The sequence below is a fragment of the Mustelus asterias genome, chromosome 6, assembly GCF_964213995.1.
Source record: "Mustelus asterias chromosome 6, sMusAst1.hap1.1, whole genome shotgun sequence".
Lineage (NCBI taxonomy): Eukaryota > Metazoa > Chordata > Chondrichthyes > Carcharhiniformes > Triakidae > Mustelus > Mustelus asterias.
This window is the reverse complement of record NC_135806.1, coordinates 95,874,328-95,893,467: the sequence shown is the minus strand read 5'-3', so window position 1 is coordinate 95,893,467 and position 19,140 is coordinate 95,874,328. Positions and strand designations below refer to the sequence as shown.

The following is a 19,140-nucleotide window of genomic DNA, read 5'->3' as shown; positions in this document are numbered from 1 at the left end:
AAGAAAGCACCAAGGTATACAAAATTAAAATAAACTGTCTCATTGTGATGTTCCCAGTGGCATAGCTCCCTGCGGTATAAAAATTAAGGATTACCGAAATTTCCTTTGCAATTGGTAATACTCCAAATTTGGGTAGCTGACTCGGATGAAACAGTTTTATCTGGAATATCACTTCCTGTGTGCGCCCATTATTTCTTCTGTGATCCCAGGCTGTCGCTTCATCCTGTTCCACTGATGCATCCCCATTATGGCTGCTAGGACAGAAAACTCCCTTTTAGTATAACTTGGTGGGTCATTTTTGTTTTAAAAACTTTCCCTTTTCTAGACTCGCCACTACGAAGTTACCTTTTGAGTCAACTTAATTTCAGAATGCTGCATAATTGTCAGTAATGATCTATTGATTTAACAAAAATAAGCTTTTTTTAATACATTTTCCTGTTTGACATGCTAAAATCCCGAGAGCAGCAGTAAACAGAGACACAGTAGAAAAACAAGAATGTCGGTACCACTATGATTCTACCAGTTTCACAATTTGAATTAATTTCAAGCAAGGTTATACGCTGGCTGCTTTACCAAACCTGCCATTTTCAAAGTGAGCAGGTTTTTCTGACTACAGGTGCATATTCCTGTTGCCCACAGCCTCATCCTCTATTGAGTAGATTTTACAAGACAGTGACAGGGGTAAGAGACTCTCAGATCTGTCATTCTACATTAAGGTCTACTGGAGAAACTGTAATGAAAATAAACAGAACATATTTTTTAAAGACTTTGTCTGATGCCTACACACTTTTTTAAAAAAAAAACTTAAGAAAAAATGCTACTTTAAAAAACCTATTTCATGAGATGTGGGCATTGCTGGCTAGACCAGCATTTATTACCCATCCCTATTGCCATTGGGTAGGTGGTGGGGAGCTGACTTCTTGAACCACTGGAGGACATATGGTGTAGTTACATATGCAGTGCTGTTCGTAAGGGAGTTCCACAATTTTGTCCCAGGAATAAGTGAGATAGTTCCAAGTCAGGATGGTGTGTGGCTTGGAGGGGAAATTGCAGGTGGTGGTGTTCCCATGCATCTGCTGCCCTTGTCCTTCAAGGTGGTAGAGATTGTAAGTTTGAAAGGCGCTTTCAAAGGAACCTTGGTGAGTTGCTATAGTGCATCTTGTAGATGGTATATACTGCTGCCAATGTGCATCAGTGAGGGTGTGAAGGCTGAAGGTGTTGGATGGGGTGTAAATCACATGGTCTGCTTTGTCTTGGATGGAGTCCAGCTTCTTAGGTGTTGGAGCAGTACTCATCTGGGCAAATGGAGCGTATTCCATCACACTCTTGACTTGAGCTTTGTAGATGGTGGACAGGCTGTAGGGAGTAAGGAGGTGAGTGACTCTCCGTAGAATTCCAAGCCTCTGATTTGTTCTTGATGCCACATTCAGTTTTTGATCAAAAAATATACATAAAACATATATATTTTAAAACTATACAAGCAAATTCTAATATCTAATTGCAGAGTGATTTATTACATAGATATTAAAAGGAGTACAGTAACTGTGGTCACCCAACCACTACAAATGCATTTCCAGCAGGGACATTGGATAGTGTTCAGGAGCTGGAACACTGGCTTCTCTTCCAGCAAGACTGAGGCCAAGACTAAAGTCTGTGCTGCTTTGTTGATAAAGATCTGTGAAATCAATGTAAGATTTTGTGTAAACTGGGTTCTACATGGCACCCTTTAAGCGATTAGGTGGACAATGGAAATAATGTAACTCTAAGCTAACAAAACAAAGTATCAAGTTTTAATGTCTAAAAATCCAACTGATTTCTTCAGAATTGCAATGTAAATCCAACTAAACACATCAGACTTTATGCTTATATAACACAGTTAATAGGCAACTTTCACATCACATAAAATATGTTTAATTACTGATCATGTTCTTATATTGCTTCAAATCTTTTAATATAACATCTACAAATTCAGTTGAATAGAAAACGATAAGTGCAAAGTTGAACTATTTATATGTAGCAAGGTTTTTCATTTGTCTTATATTGCCACACTAAATTTATTTGTCCTTGCTAAAATACATCTTTTGTAGATGTTCTATCATATTCTTTTCTTTGGCTTCAAGAGTTGCTTCAGCTTGCATTTCCCACCTGGAAGATATAATCAAACAATGTTTATAGAAGACTAACAGTAGTTATTGATGCACTTACACATAACCGAAAATAAAGCACTATCCATATATCAGTATCCATTTATTTGTTCGAACGCTTTGAAATTTAAATACACTTCTCATCGGGTTAATATCATTGAAACTAACTTATTGTTAACCATCATTGTCAAGTGTAATTTGAATCTACCTATATTTATTGTTAAAAAGTTAATTTATTTTGGTGCATTGATTGGTTCATAGAAACACAAGATAACTAATTCTAACCTTTCATTGACCGACTGACTACATTTTAACTTTGATCAGTTTTGGCTCAGTTGGTAGCATTCTCCCGTCTGAACTATCAAGTTCTAGAATCAAGTTCCACTCGTACTTAAGCATGAAAATCAAGGCTGACACTTGGCTGAGGTAATGTGGCACTGTTGTTTGGATGCGATGTCTTCTCTCTCAGGTGGATGTAAAAGATCCCATGGCAGTATTTTGAAGAAGAGGGAAGTGCAGTCGAAGTTGTCTACATGGACTTTTAGCAAGGCCTTTAACAAGGTACCGCATGGTAGCTTGTTGCATAGGGTTAAATCTCAATGGGATCCAGGGTGAGGTAGCCAATTGGATACAAAATTGGCTTGACGACAGAAGATAGAGGGTGGTTGTAGAGAGTTTTTCAAACTGGAGGCCTGTGACCAGTGGTGTGCCTCAGGGATCGGTGCTAGGTCCACTGTTATTTGTTATTTATATTAATGATTTGGATGACAATTTAGAAGGCATGGTTAGTAAGTTTGCAGATGACATCAAGATTGATGGCATAGTGGACAATGAAGAAGGTTATCTATGATTACAACGGGATCTTGATCAATTGGTCCAGTGGGCCGATGAATGGCAGATGGAGTTTAATTTAGATAAATGTGAGGTGACGCATTTTGGTAGATCGAATTGGGGCAGAACCTACTCAGTTAATGGTAGGACGTTGGGGAGAGTTAGAGAACAAAGAGAGCTAGGAGTACAGGTTCATAGCTCCTTGAAAGTGGAGTCACAGGTGGACAGGGTGGTGAAGAAGGCATTTGTTTCTTTGGTCAGAACATTGAATACAGGAGTTGGGACATCTTGTTGAAGTTGTTCAAGACATTGGTAAGGCCACACTTGGAATGCTGTGTACGGTTCTGGTCACCCTATTATAGAAAGGATATTATTAAACTAGAAAGATGCAGAAAAGATTTACTAAGATGTTACCGGGACTTAATGGTTTGAGTTCTAAGGAGAGGCTGGATAGACTGGGACTTTTTCCCTGGAGCATAGGAGGCCGAGGGGTGACCTTAAAGGGATCTATAAAATACCAAGGGGCTTGATAAGGTAGATAGTCAACCTCCTTTCCCAACGTAAGGGGAGCCTAAAACTAGAGGTCATAGGTTTAAGGTGAGAGGGAAGAGATACAAAAGGATCCAGAGGGGCAATTTTTTCAATCAGAGGGTGGTGAGTGTCTGGATCGTGCTACCAGAGGTGGTACGATTATGTCTTTTAAAAAAGCATTTAGACAGTTACATGGGTAAGATGGGTATAGAGGATATGGGCCAAATGTGGGCAATTGGGACTAGGTTAGTGGTTTAAAAAAAAACTGGGCGGCATGGACAAGTTGGGCTGAAGGGCCTGTTTCCATGCTGTAAACCTCTATGACTCTTAAGAGCACAGATGAGCCCTTCCATCTAATAATTGTACGCAGCCTGTCAATTTCTGCATGGTCTCACACATACAGTATTGTAAACTTATGAGCAAACTACTTGGCACTTTCCAGGTGGCATCTGCACATGCATACACTGTGTGGAGGGGGGGGGGGGCGGGTGCAGGTACACTCAACCACAATGGTCCCTGGCCTTTGATTTGCCCACTAACAAGTTTCAGATGCTGGTGGGAAATGAGAACAAATAAATTGTGATGGTGGTCCTGCCATTAAATTCAGCAGCATCTCTGGGGTTGGCATCTATAGGTTTTCTGGCTGCTAATGCACCTCAAATTTCCTCCCACTTAGATAACAGAGCCCATTGTTTCCAACTGCATTCTGGTTGTCTGCATCTGATGGATAGCTACCCAGTTCTCTCTGCCTCATCATATCAAAACAAAGAGAGTGACATAAGATTGACCTGCTGACACTTTAAATAAAAAATCTGAATTAATTGCTGCATCATATTACATGAGGCAGGATTGCAATGGCAGTTAATCTAAGAAGCTAGTCAAGTATGAGTTGAGGCCAGACAACAAATGGATTCAGAAGGAAAAACGTGGTCACTTTCTTGACAGAAGTTGGTGGTGTCAATTTTTAAAAATACATTCATTGGATGTAGGCATTGCTAGCTAGACCAGCTTTTACTCCTCATCTCTAATTATCCTTGAGAAGATGGTGGTAAGCTGCCTTCTTGAACCACTGCAGTACATGTGGTGTTGGTATGCCCACAGTGCTGTTAGGGAGGGTGTTCTAGGATTTTGACCCAGCAACAGTGAAGGAATGGCAATATATTTCCAAGACAGGATAGTGAGTGGCTTGAAGGGGAACTTCCGGGTGGTGGTGTTCCCATGGATCTGCTGCCCTTGTCCTTATGGTATTGGTTGGGTGAGTTGCTGCAGTGCATCTTGTAAATGGTATACACTGCTGCCGCTGTGCGTTGGTGATGGAGTGAATGTTTGTGGATGGGGTGCCTTTCAAGTGGGCTGATTGTCCTGGATGGTGTCAAGCTTCTTGAGCGTTGTTGGAGCTGCACTCACCCAGAAAGTGGAGAGTATTCCATCACACTCCTGACTTATGCCTTATGGATGGTCAAAAGCCTTTGAGGAATTAGGTGGTGAGTTACTCGCCGCAGGACTCGTAGTCTTCTGACCTGCTCTTATAGCCAGAGTATTTACGTGGCTAGTCTGGTTCAGTTTTTGGTGAATGGTAATCCCACAGTACATTGATAGTGGGGGACTCAATAATGGTAATCCCATTGAATGCCAGCAGATGATGGTTAGATTCTGTCTTGTTGGAAATTGCTATTGCTTGGCACTTCTGTGGTGTGAATGTTACTTGCCATTTGGCAGCCTAAGCCTGGATATTATCCAGGTAATGCTTCATTTGGACATGGACTGCTTATTATCTGAGGAGTTGCGAATGGCACAAAACATTGTGCAATCTTCTGACCTTATGATGGAAGGAAGGTGCCTGGTAAAGCAGCTGAAGATGGTTGGGCCTAGGACCTACCCTGAGGAACTATTTCAGCGATGACATTACCCTGGAACTGTGATGACTGTCCCCCAACAAAATAACCATCTTTGTGCTAGATTTGTCTCCAACCAGTGGAGTGTTTCCCCCTGGTTACTATAGACTCCAATTTTGATAGGGCTCCTTGATGCCACACTTCTTTAATTCTGCCTTGATGTTAAGGGCTGTCACTTTCACCTCACCCCTGGATTTGAGCTCTTTTCTTCATATTATGGAACTGTCTAGTTACATAATGCCATACATGCTGAAGGAGAATGCTCATACTTCAAGATATATCTTTGTTTTCTTGACTACTTAGAGTGAAATACTTCAGCCACGATTCTCCTGAATTGGGACTAAATGCTCACACCAATGGGAAACCCTCCAAGGTTTCCGCTGGCGTTAGCAGCGTCTATCAGGTGGGATTTTCCGTTAATTTATTCATAGTGGACACACAGGGACAAGCCGCTGACCCGCCCTGCTGTTCCGATCTGTGCTGTGCTGATCTCCGTGCTCAGAGACAGACCCCACTCCCACAAAAACATAAATGGTGGCCCCCACACTGACAGGGTAGCACCACCAACCCCTCATCAAAGAGGGGCATCCTCCCCACCCCCAAATGACAGGTGACCCCTCCCCCCATACCACACTAGCATGTGAGTGACCCAACCCCCCATTCAGGCCTCCTTTCCCCTCAGACACCCCCATTCAGCCTCCCTTTCTCTGTGAGACCCTTCACTCAGGCCCCTTCAGTTCAAGAACCTTGACAGTGCCAACAGTGCACTGCCCTCTGGCTTGACACCTTAAACTCCATGGGGGCTCGAGGAGGTAGGTGCATGGGGCCATTTTCCCCTCTGTTGCTGCTAGGCTGCAGAGAAAGGGTCCTTCAAGGGTTCTGGAGGTTGGGTAAGCTGAAGGCAAGGGGTTGACCTTGCTACTCTCTGCCAGGTGATTTCAGGCAGCCCTGTGATCAATTTCTGCATTCCTACCTGTTAGCTGTGCAAACTACTCCTGCTCCTATTTCTTATGTTCTTATGTTCTTATGTTCTTAAATTCTGAAGTGGCCAGGTAATTTTAACCTCCATGTCCCCACCTGGCAGGATTTTACATCATTGCAGTACTCCATTCGGCAGCAGAGATTTTCTTTTCTCCCTGTCAGAATCTGCAGGTGAGATCAGACCCCTTTGAAATCTGCTAACAGAGGGGAGATGTCAATTTCACCTGGGCAGGCGGTGGGGGGTTCCAGCTGTGCACTCAGCCCTAGTGTGTGCGCACAGCTTTGATTTCTAATTGCTAAGGCTTCCCAGCAAGCAAAGATCATTGAAACCCTCTCCATTGTATTTGTAGCCTTTGATTTGTAACAAGTTCAATGTGCAATGCCTTGAAAAAGATTCAGCTATCAAATTAAGGGATCTCTATCATCCTCCAGCCACCTGTGTTTATTTTGATTTCCCTTTATGGTTGACAAGCACCTGAAGTACCCCATTGATCCTGACCGCAATGTAGACAGAGTCTAATCCTCATTGACAGTTTGTGGTTTCACCCCCAAAGAGGAAGGTGAAAACCACTAACCATTTGCAACATAATGTGAAGAGCTTGATAACTCCAGACAAGTGCTAAAGTATTTGAAGCAAAAATATACAACAAAACTCATAAGGACTGCTCTTTCTATCAAAGGCAACAAAATTTATTTCACAAAAATGTTTTCTGTCAATGATCTAGTACTGTGAAGATGCAAACTGGCAGAGCAGTAGTGCAGATTTGTCAGTGGAAAAGTTTTAAATTAATTCACATATTAAAGTACAATTACTTTGCCAGAGCAATACACAAATGGCTGTATTCATGATTAGGATGTAAACGAGTAAACACTGGGCCTTTTTAATGTTTAACTCGATCCCTGTTTTGAGTAAGTCACCTGCTAAGACATCTTTGTCAAACTAAATCAAAATTCTAACACTATTTTATGGAAGTGTACACATATGTAATACTCTATCAAAGGATATGTTCTGAATTGAAAATACTTAAATGAAAATCTGGCACTTGAATCTATTTGTTTAAAGCTGTAAGCAAGGCAGCTGTCCCAACTGTGCAACACACCACCATGCTGTGCCACACAGATTCAGATCATGACTTGTTAACAATACAATATTAAATAGGGACAACAGGGAGGAGGAAAGGGGGGGGGGGGGGAGGTTGGGAGAAGGGGAAAGTCATGATATATTCACTCTTATTGTATTTCAACAAAGTGGTGGGGTATCCCTGGTCATTTATCCATTCTTTCAGCAAAGCCAGCAACTGACAAGGGCAGAAGTGGAGAAAAATCATAACATATTTTATAAGTTGCAACTCTTGGAGAATTTCAATTGCCAAGTAATGAAGGAACTCCAACTCAGTGCCAGATGAAGTGCACAAGTGACTTTTTAACGAATAAATGTAAGTTCTTCCTTCTCTTGATGTTTGGATGTGCTTGACTGGTGGGAGATGTCAAGATCGGTTGTGGTGCAGGAAGAGAAAATGAGTTCCAAACCTATCATTTGTTGCCTAACTTTTTTGCATATAAAGCTGCGAGTGTTTGATACATTTAATTAAATCTTCTATGAAGTAATACTGAGGGATGTTGAAAATGCTGCAATGATGTTGTGTATATGGACCTTTGGAAGGTGTCTGATCATTGACTTGTGAACAAAACTGAGGACCATGGGAATAAAGGGACTGTGGCAACTCAAGTACAAAATTAACTGAGACAGAAAGCAGAGAGTAATGGCGAATAGTTTATTAGGCTAGAGGAAAGTAAAAATGGTTTTCCCTTGAGGGTCAGTATGAGGATCACTGCTCTTGATTTATATTAATGAACTGGAATTGTGTTTGGAAGTATAATTACAAAGTTTGCAGATGACAGAACAAGGACAACTGATCTGCTACCTCCCTTGCTCTGGTGGACCTCAGTGTCCATCCTGTGTGTGGCCGTTGCTTTGAAAAGCCTGTCAATCCAGTACACTCTTGTTGACACACATGCGAGTTTTCAGTTGCTGCAGCAATGGTCAAGACCTGTATCAATGGCTGACAGACAGGGGAGATGCTGCCAACATCAGCCGAACCACGAGAGGAACCTCCGGATGGACGCAGCTGCTGCTCACACCCTGCCACTAGGACCAGCTGCTCCTCCCTGCTAACTGGTGAGATTCAGCAGCTGGGTGTGTGACCAAGCTCCCAGTTTCTCTGTCCCCTGGCTCTGTGTCCTGGAACTCAGAGTCAGGGCGATGGTGTGCAGGTTGGAGAACATCTCGACAATTGTACTCAATTTGCCCCTCCAGGAGAGTCGCCAGCCTGTCTATGAAGGATGTTTGGTATTCCAAAGCGTGGGTGATGCACTTGGCCTGGATGGACAACTCCAAACTTCAGGTCCAAGCACACAACCCCGCTGGTGTACCAGCCAAATCTTTAGAGACTTTCCGTTGATCATCCAGAATCTGGTGCCTTATGGATGACTCCAGAGGCAAATCATCTGACTCGAAATCAGTCTCCAGATCAACATGGACACTCCTCTGACTGCCAAAGGTCTTCAGTTTTGCATGGGCTCCTTGATGCGACACTCAATCAAATGCTGCCTTGATGCCAAGGGCAGTCACTGTTACCTCATGTCTGGAATAGAGTAAAGAATGAATCAGAACTTAGATCTGGTTGTGGTACCACTTGGCTCTGTCCATTATTTGCTGGTTATGCTGTTTAGCACACCAATAGTCCTATGTTGTAGCTTCACCAAGTTGACACCTCATTTTTAGGTGTGCATAGTATTGCACCTGGCATGCCCTCTTGCACTCTTCATCGATCCCCTGGCTTGGTGGGAATGGTTGGGTGGGGGATATGCTAGATCACAGGTTACATATTGTGGGCGGGTACAATTCTGATATTGCTGATAGCCCACAGTGCCTTATGGATGTCCAGTCTCGAGTTGCTAGATCTGTTTGAAATCTATCCCATTTAGCATGGTGATTGTGCCACACAACACAATGGAGAGCATCCTCAATGTGAAGATGGGACTTTGCCTCCATAAGGACAGATGGTGGTCACTCCTACTGATTCTGTTATGGACAGATGCATCTGTGGCAGGCAGGCTGGTGAGGATGGAGTCAAGTATGTTTTTCCCTTTTGTTGGTTCACTCACCACCTGCCGCAGTCCCAGTCAAGCAGCTATGTCCTTTAGGACTCAACCAGCTCGGTCTGTTGTGATTAACTACTTTTGGTAATGGACATTGAAGTCTATCACCCAGAATACATTTGGCGCCCTTGTCGCTCCCAGTGCTTCCTCCAAGTGGTGTTCAACATGGCGCTGGGGCGCTCCAAGTGCTTCCTCCAAGTGGTGTTCAACATGGCGCCGGGGCGCTCCAAGTGCTTCCTCCAAGTGGTGTTCAACATGGCGCCGGGGGGGCGGGTGGCGGTTGCTGTGGTGGCAGTACATGGTAATCAGCAGGTTTCCTTGCCCGTATTTGACTTGACGACATGGCGTTCACAGTCAATGTTGAGGACTCGCAGGGCAACTCCTTCATGACAGTATACCACTGTTCCGCCGCTTCTGCTGGATCTGCCCTGCCAGTGAGATAGTATATAACCACGGACGGTGATGGTGGTGCCTAGGACATTATCTGTAAGGTAAGAATCCATGAGTATGACTATGTTGGGCTTGACTAGTCTGTGAGACAGTTCTCCCAATTTTGGTACAAGCTCCCAGCTGTTAATAAGGACGACTCTCCAGGGTTGACAGGCCTATTGTTGTTTCAGGTGCCTAGGTCGATGCCAAATAGTCTGCCCGGTTTTATCCATTTTTATTGACTTTGTAGCTGTTTTATACAACTGAGTGGTTTCCTAGGCTATTTCAGCGGGCATTTAAGAGTCAATCACAGGTGGAATTTTCCAGCTGTATGCACCTCAAGACCAGAAATTCCTGCCCGAGCTCAATGGACCTTTAAATGTTCCACCAAATGTTCTGTCTTGCCCACTACAATTCCTGTGCCAAACGGGACAGAAAATTTTCAGCTATGGGTTTGGAGTTACATGTAGGCCAGACCAGGCAAGGGCAACAGATTTCCTTTCCTAAAGGACATTAGTGAACCTAATAGGTTTTTATGACAATCAACGATGGTTTCATGGTCATTGTTAGACTTTTAATTCCAGATTTTTTTCTCGAATATAGTTCAATAGCTTTGTGCTCGAGTGGAACAGCAATTTTATGGTATTGGCTCCCTTACCCCAAAGGCACCTGAAATACATATGACCCCTAAAGCATTAAAATTTTCAGGTGTCTTTAGTGACCTTATGAATGTAATGGAGTGGTCTGACATTTGCTTTAGGATACCTATCAGAAACTGGATGGCATTAAATGGTGCAGTCACCATACCTATTCAACTCAGGATGCCTCAATGGTCACTATTCAGCAGTGCTAAACAACAAATAAAACCATTTGTTTTCAAAACTTGGTTTGGAACAAGGAGCAGAAGGGCACAACATGCACAATGGCTCTTCCAAATGATTGAAATGAGACGTGAGGGGCAATTTTGTGGGACCTTTAAGCCTCCAGGTTTGGATTAACTTTGTGGGTTATCTTTAGCTTTTCAACCACAGTTTCTTCTCTGTCACAACTTTCAGAAAAAGCAAGATATTTTCTCAGATTTGGGAAATGCTAGCAAAGCTGCATTTATTTCCTATTTGTAGTTGCCCTAAGAAGGTGTTGTGAGCTTTTTCCATAAGAACTAAGAGCAGGAGTAGGCCATCTGGCCCCTCGAGCCTGCTCCGCCATTCAATAAGATCATGGCTGATCTTTTCGTGGACTCAGCTCCATTTACCCGCCCGCTCACCATAGCACTTAATTCCTTTACTGTTCAAAAATTTATCTATCCTTGCCTTAAAAGCATTCAATGAGGTAGCCTCAACTGCTTCACTGGGCAGGGAATTCCACAGATTCACAACCCTTTGTGTGAAGAAGTTCCGCCTCAACTCAGTCCTAAATCTGCTCCCCCTTATTTTGAGGCCATGCCCTCTAGTTCTAGTTTCACCAGCCAGTGAAAACAACTTCCCTGCTTCTATTTTATCTATTCCCTTCATAATCTTATATGTTTCTATAAGATCTCCCCTCATTCTTCTGAATTCCAATGAATATAGCCACTGTAGACATTGTCATGGTGTTCAAACAATGGTGTTCGGCAGAAAATTCCAAGATTTTGATTGATGATAATGAAGGAATGATGATCTATAATCAAGCCAGGATGCTGTGATTTGGAAGAAAGCAGTGATGGTATCCTCAGCAGAAGAATGAAGAAAACAGAACCAAAGGTAGACCATGTAGCCCTTCTGACCTGCTTTGTCATTCAACAACATAAGAATATAAGTAATAGGAGTAGGAATTGATCATTTGGTGCTTTGAACCTGCCCCACCATTCAATATGGGAAAAGTTGATCCTCTATCTCGCCTGCATTTTTTTGCACTATCCCCATATCCCTTAATTTTCCTAATACCCAAAAATCTTTCAACCCTTTGAGTAAAAAATGTTTTCTTCATCTCGGTCAAATGGGGGAATGGCAAGAGGTGAGTTACTCATCTAGAAGCTGGTGCAGACATGATGGGCTAAAAGGTTTCTTCCTGCACTGTAATCATTCTGTAAATGGCTGACTCTATATTCTAAAACTGTGACCTCATGTTCTAGATTCCCCATTCCGGGAAAATATTTTCTCAGTATCTACATCTTGAGCTCTTCTTCTTGATAGCCCACAGCGTCTCATGGCTGCTTCAGTTTTGGGCTGACAGATCTGCCCTTATCTAGCCCACTTAGTAGTAGTTAGATACTTGTTTTGTGAGAAAATGCATGAAAAAGCACACATTTTACCACAATACGTCGGTAAAATGTTTTGTATAATGGACAAAAGTACTTAGACATCATTCCATCGACAGGCTACCAGAAAGAACACTAACCAGATTCTAGCTACTTGATATCAGAGGAAAACAGAAACATAGAAATTAGAAGCAGGAGTAGGCCATTTGGTCCTTCAAGCCTTGCTCCACCATTCATTTTGATCATGATCCATTGAATTCAATATCCTGATCCCCCCCCTTCCACCCATATCCCTTGATCCTTTTAGCCCCAAGAGCTGTATCTAATTTCTTCTTGAAATCAGGCAACATTTTGGCCTCAATCACATTCGGTGGTAGTGAATTCCACACACTCACCACCTTCTGGGTGAGGCAATTTCTCCTCACCTCAGTTCTAAAAGGTTTATCCCTTATCCTCAAACTATGATCCCTAGTTCTGGACTCCCCCACCATTGGGAACATTCTTTCTGAATCTACCTGTCTAACCCTGTAAGTTTCCATGAGATCCCCTCTCACTCTTCTAAACTTCAGTGAATATAATCCTAACCGATTTAGTCTCTCCTCATATGGCAGACTTACCATCCCAGGAATCAGCCTGGTAAACCTTCGCTGTATTCCATCTATAGCAAGATAAGGACACCAAAACTGCACACAATACTCCAGGTGTGGCCTCACCAATGCCCTATACAATTGCAGCAAAACATCCCTATCCCTATACCCAAATCCTCTCGCCACGAAGACCAACATACCATTTGCGTTCTTTAGTGCCTGCTGTACCTGCGCGCTTACTTTCAGCAATTGATGCACAAGGACACCAAGATCTCGCTGAGTATTCACCTCTCTCAATTTACACCCATTCAAGTAATAATCTGTCTTCCTATTATTGCTATCAAATTTAATAACCTCACATTTATCCACATTATACTGCATCTGCATGCAGATCCCCACACACTCAAGCCTGTCCAAATCATGCTGAAGCATCTCTGCACCCTCCTCACAGCTCATCCTTTGTATCATTGCAATTTTGGAGATAATATATTCAGTTTCCTTTTCCAAATCATTAATGTATACTGTGAACAGTTGGGGTGCCAGCACAGATCCCTGCGAACCCCACTAGTCACTGACTGCCAATCAGAAAAAGACACAAATATCATTCAGCTCAAAGGCAAAATACTGCAATAAGTCTTTGATCTGAAATGTTAACACTGTTTATCTCTTGACAAAAGGCTGCCAGACATACTGAGTATTTCCTGCATTTCTGTATTTATTTATTCAATCATGGAGTGTTACTCTAATTGGCAATGCCAGCATTTGTTGTTATCTCTAATCACCCTTGAGAAGTTTGTAGTAACTACAATCCATGTGCAGTAGGTACACCCAGCGACAGTGAAGGAATGGCGATATAGTTTTAAATCAGGATGGTGTGTGGCTTGGTGGGGAACTTGTAGATGTCAGTATTCCCATGCATCTGCTGCCTGCAGTTTCGAAGTGATAGAGGTCATGATTTTAAAAGATGCGGTTGAAAGAGACTTTACAAGTTGCTGCAGTATATGGTACATATTTCAGCCATGGTACAATGGTAGTGAAGAGTATGAAGACTTAAGGTTATGGATAGGGTACCGATCAAGCAAGCTGCTTTGTCCTGGATGGTGTGGAGCTTCTTGAGTGTTGTTGGAGCTCCAAACAGCTAAACAAATGGAGAATATTTCACCATACTCCCAACTTGTGTCTTGTATATCATGGACAGGTATTGGGAAATCAGGAAATTAGTTACTCACCGCACATTTCCCAATCTCTAATCTGGTCTTGTAGTCACAGCATATATTTGCTTAGGTTTTTGGTCAATGGTGACTCCTAGAATGTTGATAGTAGAGGATTCATTGATGGTAATGCTGTTGAACATCAAGGGAAGCTGGCTAGATTCTCTCTTGCTGGAGATGGCCATTGTCTGGTACTTGGGCAGCATGAATGCTACTCACCATTTATCAGCAAAACCCGAATATTGTCCAGATCTTGCTGAATATGTGGACAGATTTCTTCGGTATCAAGAGTTGATAATGGAACTGAATACAATGCAATCATCACCGAATGTCCCATTTCTGATTTTATGGTGGATGGAAGCACATTGATGGAGCAACTGAAGATGGTTGGGCTTAGGACACCCTCCTAAGGAACTCTTGTAGCAATGTCCTGGGGCTGAGATAATTGGCCTCCAACAACCACACCAACCTTCTGTGCTCGATCTGACTAACCAGTGGAGAGATTTCCACCTCATTCTAATTGACTTCAATTTTGCTAGGCCTTACTCAATCTCTCACAAGCTGAACTTCATCATTCAGCTCACTTGTTTCAACCATGTCAGAACTGGGAAACAAAATTATGTGGTCTCATTGACTTTGCTGAAAGGGAATAAATAAAACAAAATAGAGAGAAAAATGTGGACAAGCAAAATGTTTTGTCTTTTAATATGCTGTTTCAGCATGCACAATACATTGTTTTACTGTAAGGTACTTTATATGATTATAATTTATTCCAGCAATAAAGACTTAAAAATGTTGTCTATATATCTCCTCTATCTTTTTGTGAGCTCCACAAAATGTCCTCTGAATTGTACTGATTAATGCATATGTCTATATTCTTGCCTTTAAGTGATCTAATTTTGTGCAGGAATATCTTGGCTGAGATGTTGAACTGATTCACCACCCAGGCACCTGCATTTGGACTAAATGAGCTGTGACGGGTTTCATCTCTGCACATAACATTTTTACTTCAGAGTTCCAAAGCGGTCTGCCACCACTCTGACATATTTGTCATACAACATCAATATAATATAAATTATTGCCATTCTCACTTGTCAATGGATTTGTACCTCGTTTCATCTGCTTAATTACTGAAACCTCCTCAGAAAAGGAACCCATTCAGTGCAGTTATAACTATCTCCATGTTCCCTCATGCATTGTGGCCAGCAACAACATGTGGGCAAAACAAATTATTTAAACACTTTGCTTTAAAGATTACACCATGACACATGAAAGGTATATCAGACAGTTTATGTTTTTTAGCCCCTTCAGGCTTACAGTTACTTTCCTTAACACATGATTAGATGAAACATTTTAGATTTTTGGCTTATTTAGACATTATGATTCATAATTGCAAAGTAATCTGCATAATTTAATCACATTTAATACCACATTTTGGAATGGAAGAAGTGGTTTGCAATAGGAATTAAAATTTTCAGCACATTAACTATTAAAACATTGATACTCGGTTTTAACTTGAGGACATGTATATTCTTAAACCACTGAGTCAGTGCCAGTTTAATGGAAATTTATTTTAAAAGTTTATTTTTAAAACGTGCAACTATAGTTTACTATGATTCAAGCACTTTCCTTCTTTGATTGTGATGACTGCATAATCATTGTAAAGAAATGTCTAAACAGCTGAGCAAAGTCATTTCTGGTTCCTTTGGCAGATCTGATGAGAATGATCTATCCTGGTACTTTACCCTTTCTCTTTTACTGAGATTATGTTTGCCATCACCGTCACATTTTCTTTTACCAAAATTGCAAAACATCAAGTATAAACTTTTGCTGATTTAAGTATCCTGATGCATAGTACTAAGAATATTTTGTCCGATTTATTTATCAATTAAAACTGGGCTTTGTTTCATATGATAAATGCAGTGCCATTCATGTTAAAATAAAATCTTGCAAGTTGAAAGGAACCCTTAGTACATTTGAAATGAACGCTGAGCACATGACAGCAGAAATAGTCCTTTTTATTGGTCTGCTTAGCTCAAGTGACAAAAACACCCAAATATATTACATTACATATGACCATGTGTTCCTAAAAATGAACCAGTCTTGCACTTTAAATAAGAGACAACACCATCATCTAAAATGCTGTCACATTAATATTCTATTCCTTGGAAGTAGTTGCATTCCTGCAGATTGCAGAAAACAAATATAATCAACCCACTCAACAAATGGCCCTAAATACACATGTTCAGCATTTGCCTCTAGGTTTAGCATTTCAAGACTAAATGCGGTGGTGGGCGGCAGTTCTCCACCTTTCTCGCTGGAATGGTGGGATCACACACACCAGATTCTGTGCTTGGAATCTCATTAATTATTCACAGTCGAGTTCCCCTCTGAATCACCTGGCAGGTTGGCAGCTGATTTGTCTACCTAGAGATAGGATGTATGCGCATTTAGAAAGGAATAAACTCATTAACGATAGTCAGCATAGTTTTGTGAGAGGGAGGTCATGCCTCACTAACCTGGTGGAGTTTTTTGAAGAAGTGACTAGAATGGTTGACGAGGGAAGGGCCATGGATGTCGTCTATATGGACTTTAGTAAAGCGTTTGACAAAGTCCCTCATGGTAGGTTGGTGCAAAAGGTTGGATCTCATGGGATAAAGGGGGAGGTGGCTAGATGGGTGGAGAACTGGCTTGGTCACAGAAGACAGAGGGTGGTAGTGGAAGGGTCTTTTTCCGGCTGCCTGTGACTAGTGGTGTTCCACAGGGCTCTGTATTGGGACCTCTGCTGTTTGTGATTTATATAAACGATCTGGAAGAAGGTATAACTGGGGTGATCGGTAAGTTTGCGGACGACACGAAAATGGCTGGACTTGCAGATAGTGAGGAGCATTGTCAGAGGCTACAAAAGGATATAGATAGGCTGGAAATTTGGGCAAAGAAATGGCAGATGGAGTTCAATCCAGATAAATGCGAAGTGATGCATTTTGGTAGAACTAACGTAGGGGGGAGCTAGACGATAAATGGCAGAACCATAAATGGTGTAGATTCGCAGAGGGACCTGGGTGTGCAAGTCCACAGATCCTTGAAGGTGACGTCACAGGTGGAGAAGGTAGTGAATAAGGCATATGGCATGCATGCCTTTATAGGATGGGGCATAGAGTATAAAAGTTGGGGTCTGATGTTGCAGTTGTATAGGACGTTGGTTCGGCCGCATTTGGAATACTGCACCCAGTTCTGGTCGTCGCCACACTACCAGAAGGACGTGGAGGCTTTAGAGAGAGTGCAGAGGAGGTTTACCAGGATGTTGCCTGGTATGGAAGGGCTTAGTTATGAGGAGAGATTGGGTAAACTGGGATTGTTCTCACTGGAAAGACAGAGGATGAGGGGTGACCTAATAGAGGTGTATAAAATTATGAAAGGCATAGATAGGGTGAACGGTGGGAAGCTTTTTCCCAGATCGGTGGTGACGTTCACGAGGGGTCACAGGTTCAAGGTGAGGGGAGGAAGGTATTTTACACAGAGGGTGGTGGGGGCCTGGAATGCGCTGCCGGGCAAGGTGGTGGAGGCAGATACACTGGGAACGTTTAAGACTTATCTAGATAGCCACATGAACGGAGTGGGAATAGAGGGATACAAAAGAATGGTCTAGTTTGGACCAGGGAGCGGCGTGGGCTTGGAGGGCCGGAGGGCCTTTTCCTGTGCTGTTTTGTTCTTTGTTGCTGTCAGCTGGTGGAGTTGAAGGTCCTGGCATCATATTTAAATAGCAGTCCAGCATACGCATATCATTCTCTCCAGCCCACCTGTCTTCACCAGACTGTACGGGATGTCTGGATCCCAGAGACATTGAGTAACCTCAAGAAGTAGGCAGCACCCTTGAGGTGCTCAGTCAAGGGGTACTTTACCAGCATGTGCTTTATCAAAGGGATGGCTCAAAAAAGCACACCAACTTCACCTGTTCAGCCTGGGAGACTATTGTCCAGGAGGTCAGCGCAGCAGCCACCCACCCATGAAGCGCGATCCAGTGTTGAAAGCAGATGAATGATCACATTTGCTCCACCAGGGTAACTCCACTCTCAGCTCCCTCCACCATCAAATTCGCAGCATGGCATCATGTACTCAGACAGCTACTCTCTTCATGGATCTCACACATTCAGTTGTGGGGGACACATATCAAAACCTAAGTCTCAACAAGACTTTCACAACACCACCATCCAGATGGGATGGTGGTGTTGTGAAAGTCTTGTTGAGACTTAGGTTTTGATATGTGTCCCCCACACTCCATTCTCTGTCCTTTCTGATTAGGGTGCTCCATACATGGAGGAAATGCGCTTCACCCAATTCCTGCTCCATCCCCTTTGAGCACGTCTTTCTTTGTCTTCACATATGCCAAACAAGCAAAAGCGAGCCCAGACCAGGGGAAGGACACAGAGATCATCGTTCTCATTGAATTCGAGTTCAAAGAGGCTGCAGCAGAGCTTGCCGGTGAGAACCTGCATCACTCCTGTGGTGACGCTGAGCTTGACCTCTCACAACAACCTAGCACAGATTTCAGCCCCATCATTTCACCAAATCGTGCGATTCACACCGAGTGCCATGTACTCAGATAGGGCTTTAGCTCATTCACCAATAGTATCCTTTCAGGTACTAGCAGGTCATGGCCAGCTCGGCAACCCAACAACTCTCTGACCCCCCGAAGCACATCTGAGGATAAGGGAGTTCAGGAGTAACCATGAAAGAGCTCACCCGCAACCTCCACCAGAGCAGAGACACATACCTCAGTGAGACATTGTTCAAGGTTAGACTTGGGGTTGGTTTCTGGGGAACACCTCCCACAGCAGCCGGAGGCAGGGGCAACCCAAGTCTCCGGCACACAGAGGACTGCACGAGACCAGCCACCTGTTCAGTCCAGTCAGATGATGAGCCTCAGGAAGTAGCTGTCAGGTCACTGGCAGAGTTGCAAATGCAGGCAGTAGAACATCGGGCAGCGCTTCGAGAGTCTCTTAGACTAGAGTGCGTGATGGAGGATTCCGTTTGCGTTCTGTCTAATGTTGTGGCTCTGACATTGAAGTGCATCGAGGTTCCAAGGAAAGTTTGGCAAGAACCAAGGAGATCTTGGTCTAGCAGGTTCTGCCA

The 19,140-nt window shown here is 42.9% G+C and overlaps 1 protein-coding gene across 1 annotated transcript in view; it reads right to left on the bottom strand.

Moving 5' to 3' along the window:
- Positions 1-1,468: 1,468 nt before the first annotated feature.
- The window catches only part of kiaa0825 (KIAA0825 ortholog), a 406,047-nt gene continuing 388,375 nt past the window's right edge, over positions 1,469-19,140 (bottom strand). The window contains exon 20 of the mRNA XM_078214786.1: positions 1,469-2,145. Coding sequence (XP_078070912.1) covers positions 2,055-2,145 — 91 coding nt within the window. The 3' untranslated portion in view covers positions 1,469-2,054. The remainder of the gene's footprint in view (positions 2,146-19,140) is intronic.